Source organism: Tarenaya hassleriana, unplaced genomic scaffold (genome assembly GCF_000463585.1).
Source record: "Tarenaya hassleriana unplaced genomic scaffold, ASM46358v1 Cleome2, whole genome shotgun sequence".
Classification (NCBI taxonomy): Eukaryota; Viridiplantae; Streptophyta; class Magnoliopsida; order Brassicales; family Cleomaceae; genus Tarenaya; species Tarenaya hassleriana.
The window spans coordinates 2,946,864-2,951,979 of NW_010965372.1; the positions used below are offsets into that span (position 1 = coordinate 2,946,864).

The 5,116-nt window shown below is 35.0% G+C and overlaps 1 protein-coding gene across 1 annotated transcript in view; it reads right to left on the reverse strand.

Annotated features, from left to right (window-relative positions):
- The window catches only part of LOC104811924 (zinc finger CCCH domain-containing protein 13), a 5,062-nt gene extending 2,714 nt beyond the window's left edge, over positions 1-2,348 (reverse strand). Inside the window, 3 exon segments of the mRNA XM_019202433.1 lie at positions 4-433; positions 465-749; positions 1,332-2,348. Coding sequence (XP_019057978.1) covers positions 4-433; positions 465-749; positions 1,332-1,878 — 1,262 coding nt within the window. The 5' untranslated portion in view covers positions 1,879-2,348.
- Between the last annotated feature and the right edge of the window lie 2,768 nt (positions 2,349-5,116).

A 5,116-nucleotide genomic window follows, 5' to 3' on the forward strand; every position in this document is an offset into this window, starting at 1 on the left:
TCCCTACTATCCTTTTGACGGCGGCTGTCCCGATCAAAATCTCTGTCACATTCGCCTTTGCTTCGTTCTCGATCATGATAGTAATCACGACTACGGTCTTTCTCTCTGTCACGGGTCCTTTCCCTATCATGACCCCTGTCTCGATCTCTACTCCGATCACGGTCCCTGTCATGCTCATAATCGCGAAGACCGTGATCGGGATCGTGATCACGCTCCCGATCCCTATCTCTATTCCGATCATGATCCCTATCTCGCTCATGATCCCAGTCCCTATCTTGCTCACGGTCCCGATCTCGACCTCGATCATAGTCTCGACTGCGTTCATAATCACGAGAACGGTCACGATATCCATCATGTTCACTGTCAGGCTCATGCCCAAGGTCATGGTCGTTCTCCTGAAATTTTGATTTCCTCCGTTTACTTTCAGAAGCCTCTTTCTCATCTCGGAAGAAGATTTCCCCAACAATAGAAGAGCTTATCATCAGACCTTGAGTGTTCTTTAGAGGGTCGGTCATCCTTCTGCTTTTCACCCCGTTGTTTCTCAACTTCAACATCTCCAGGATTCTCTTCCTTCTGTCTTCCATCTTTAACATAGCCATCTTTAATGTTTTCACCCCGCCTCTCACTTACATCGTTGACGCTATCTTGATGCTTATCCCCATCACCATAGTCATCCTTCTTTCGCCTTGCTCGCTTCTGAGAATAATTTTCCGACCCTGGACTTTGCAACTGATCTTGAGCATTCAAGTCTGAAATATTTTATTTAAAGAAAAAAGATTAGAAAAGGTATAGAAAAAATCTATTTTTCACTATCTAACTTTTTAGACCTCCCTAGTTAGTAGCGGCCATCTTGTTGTTACTCGAGACTTAGTTCATCAGATTGAGATCACCAAACTAACTAGCCCATAGATGCTTATTCCTGAATAGTAGCAAGGGATACAATCATGCAACCAATGCCAAGTAGCAACAGTAATGAAGACATAGCAAGATGCTAGAACCTCTTCATAAAACAATGCATCCTTAAATTTGTCTGCCAACGAGAATCTTAATCCGTCTCAGAAACTGCAAGAAACCCATTGAATCTCGAGCTTTGGCTATGGAATTAATCGCAATGCAGGTTGCAAAACAGCCAAATCAACTGTCTTTTTATTGAAACTAACTAAATATTGATAACCAATCAGGGTCTTTTCAAGAAAATATCCTCTGACAACATAAGAAAAAACACACGAGAAGGACATGCATTGAGACTCGACATTCAAATTTAATGGAAACAAGCATTTCAGAGGTCATGTCATTACTAAATCGATCATCAAATGATCGAGTTACCTTACCAGTTTTATCAGAGACCACCTTGGATCCATAGTGGTCTTCACCATCATACAACTTCTCACTCTTCCCTTCTTTATGCTTCCTGTCGCGATCCCTGTCTCTGTCTCGATCCTTCTCCTTCCCAATCTCCTTGCTTTCCCTTCGACTTGATTCCCTATGTTTTCCGTCACTCTTAGAACTATTTTTCCTCGTCTCTTCACCCTCTACTTCCTCTCTCCTCCTACTCTTCTCACTTGAAGTCTTCGACTTCTTCAGACTCTCCCCTCTATCCCCATCTCCGCCATTCCACCTATCATTAACGCTGTCTTCTGTTTTTTCTTTGCGGCGTTTCGAGGAAGTGTACTCCCCATACTCACCGTTGAATGAATCGTAATACTCCTTGGAATCAAGCTTGCGTTTGTCTCCCGAACCCGATTCCTTCGAAACCCTAATACTACTCTCGCCTTTGCTCTTTCTCTCCCTCAAACTAGATTCTTTCTCCGAATCAGAGTGCTCTCTCGCATCCCTAGAGCTATGCTTGCTCGATTTATGCCTCGAACTCCGCGGCATCTCCGGAAATCACTGAACAGTGAGAAGAAAAAACGAAATCCTTGACGACCCAAAAGCCGAATCGAGCACGAAAAATTCAAATACCCTAGAGAGTAACTTCCGTAACCAAAATTACTCAACCCGAGACACTCGAGAAAACGATGATTCAATCCTCGAAAAATGGAGAAAACAGAAACCCTAAAATCGATACGGCAGGCCGAGATTCAGACCTTGATAGAACGAGGACAGTCGCAAACCCTAACAGAATAAATACAAACTCCGTAGATGATAAACCGCGACCGGAGACAACAGATCGCCGGAAATCCACCGGTGGCGGCGAGATTGGTACGGAGAAAATGTAAAGGAAGCCAAATGATACCGAGGGAATTAAAAAGGTCTGGGTGCGTGCGAAACTGAACCCAATGTTTCCATTTCGTTTGAGGAGAGGGACTAAGGGGGAAGACTTTGGATAATTCCCTTCTTAATTACGGTGTTACCCTTTAAACATCGGTTTTATTACGGTTATGACATGGTTTATGTACTATATATCCTTGCTTTCCCCAGTTTTATTACTAGTTTGTTTTGTTTGGCAACCAATAATTTACTGCCACATCGGATAGCTGGTCAAAGTACTCGATCAGCTGATTGTCTCATGAAATGGGCCTAATTTCCCGAATAGGCCCATTTAAATGGGCCTTTTGGAGATTTAATTGAGAATATGATAGGTTTATAGGTAAATCTGGTTAACAACCGACCAATCGAATATCGAATACTAATAATAATAATAATAATTCCAAAGAACCGAATAAAAATGAATAAAAAAATGATTTTTTTTTAAATAAATATTGTTATCTATAAAAAACAAAACTAAACCATACAGGAACCGAAATAGAATCAAGACGAACCAAACCGGTATAGAAAAACCGAATAATTTATAATTTTTTTTAATGAAAATAATCCAACCAGATCCAAAAGGTTCATTGGTTTAGTCTCCGGTTCATTACATGATTTAAAAATAAGCTGGGCTTTTCATATATGATGCTACAATGTCACAGTCTTTCAGTTGAATGATGATAATGACCTAAAGCCCAAACCAAGGCCCAAATCAGCCTAAAGCCCGGTCGATAAAAATTAATAAATGTTTTATTTTCCGATTTGAAATTGGGATACTTTTTAATTTGGAATATCCATAAATTTTATTTAAATAATATGCCTTTTTTGAAAGAATCCCATCTTCGTCGACGCTTGGATTAATTTAAAGGAAAGATTATATTTTGTATACAATTTTATATATTATGGTTTTTGTTGAGCATATGTCCATTTTCAGTCACTCCCAAAACTATAGGCATCTTCAAAAGGGAACTTTCTCCTCCTTTTCTTTTCATGGAAACATAAAAAGAAAAAAGAAACGCTTGTTGCACCAAAGGGCACAGGATATATGTATATGTATATATATACATATATATATATATGTGTGTGTGTGTGTGTAATGATATTGGTGTGATATTTGGTTGGACTTGAAAAATAGATAATAGATGTGCATAAAAGAAAACTATAGCAAATATGAACAACTTCAATTGCATACTACACATATATGTTTTGTCCTAAATTTACAAAACATCCTTCTACAGACATTCAAGTTCTATTATTTTTTCCTAATCAAATTATACAAAAATAAAAGGCTATATAACAAATAGAACACAAAAAAATGGAGGAATTCGTGTTTTTTTTATACTATTAAACCTAATTTTATAATAAAAAATGTGATAACAAATTGATTCGAAATAATGTTAATTGTTTTTGCAAATAAATCTCTCGAACATATTTAAATCCACCGCTATAATAATTTTCTAGATTGTCTATTATGTATAATCTATATAAATTTATAAGCGCTCCATTTATTTATTTATTTATTTAAAAAAGTAAAAATTTGGAAAATATATAAAAAGAAATATCATAACTTTGGTACAAAAATAAAGCTCCAAAAAATGTACTTTTATAGTAGGAGTGGACCAACGAGTTGATTGGCCCTTAGAATCTATGAAGAGATTTGCCTTATTGATTAACCCCAAAGACTCCTCGAATGGCCACTTTTGACTCTTCTCTCCTCCCATATTTTTTTTTTACATATATTTATTTATATATATATTTCTACATTACAAACAAAACAAAACGAAAATGTAATCGATAATCATCATATGTTTGTTTTTATCCATGTATTTTAACTAAGGATAACACCTAGCTTAATTATATGTTAATTAATAGAATTATTTAATTTGATTTGTTTATATAAAGTAATAGAGGCTGTGTGACACATGTAGCCGGAGCACATGGTGGCCTGAATCTGCTCCGAGAAGCCGCATTCCTTTGTTGTGTTTTTTTTTCCTTAATGAGAATATTTTTTTTAATAATTTTGTTATTATAAGCTAAGAAAAGTGTTTTATTCAATTTAAATTTTAGATACCAAACAATAATTTAGAGGGGAAATCGAGGAGAATAAATTTTAATCAAAGTTGGGTTTCTTTTTATGTTGAAAGTCACGGGCAATTAGACTATAAAAATCTCAATAAAAATCTAATTAAATATTATATAATTCTTTATTTGATAAAAATAAAAAAAAATCAGAAACAAAATAAAAAAACTAACATAAAACTGAAAAATATAATCCAAAAAAAATCAAAATCTGAAATATTTATCCATGGTAGTGTAATTTAATAGTTTTTCTCGGTGAAAACCCAAAATTCAGGAAGTTATAATCTAAATAACAAACTATTAAGCTAACAATAACACCCTCATAAATCCGTATATGAATTATTGAATTTTTGGTACCCAACATGTAACAATCATATAGTTATATGGACCCATGTCCCTTTTGATCAAGTTGATAAATAGGAAGATGCAAAATTAAATAAGACATGCAATAGCTTTAGTGCATCCCGATATATTGCTTAGATTTTCAATCAAATATATGAGAGCATATATTTATTTATTTATTTTTCATGTTCCTAACTAAACTTCTAAAACTTACCAAATGTGGCATTAAAATAGTCATACATGAATTTTTTTCAAGTTACATGTGTTATCAAATTAAATCTTAAATACCCATAACAATATGTAATTAAATGATGGCCCGGAAATGTTAGAATATCAAACCTCTAGACATTTACATAATTATTGTTGGAATAACATATTCGGGGTCCGGGAACATGTTTTAAACTTTGTCTTGTAGTGATAAGATCATGCAATATATATATATATA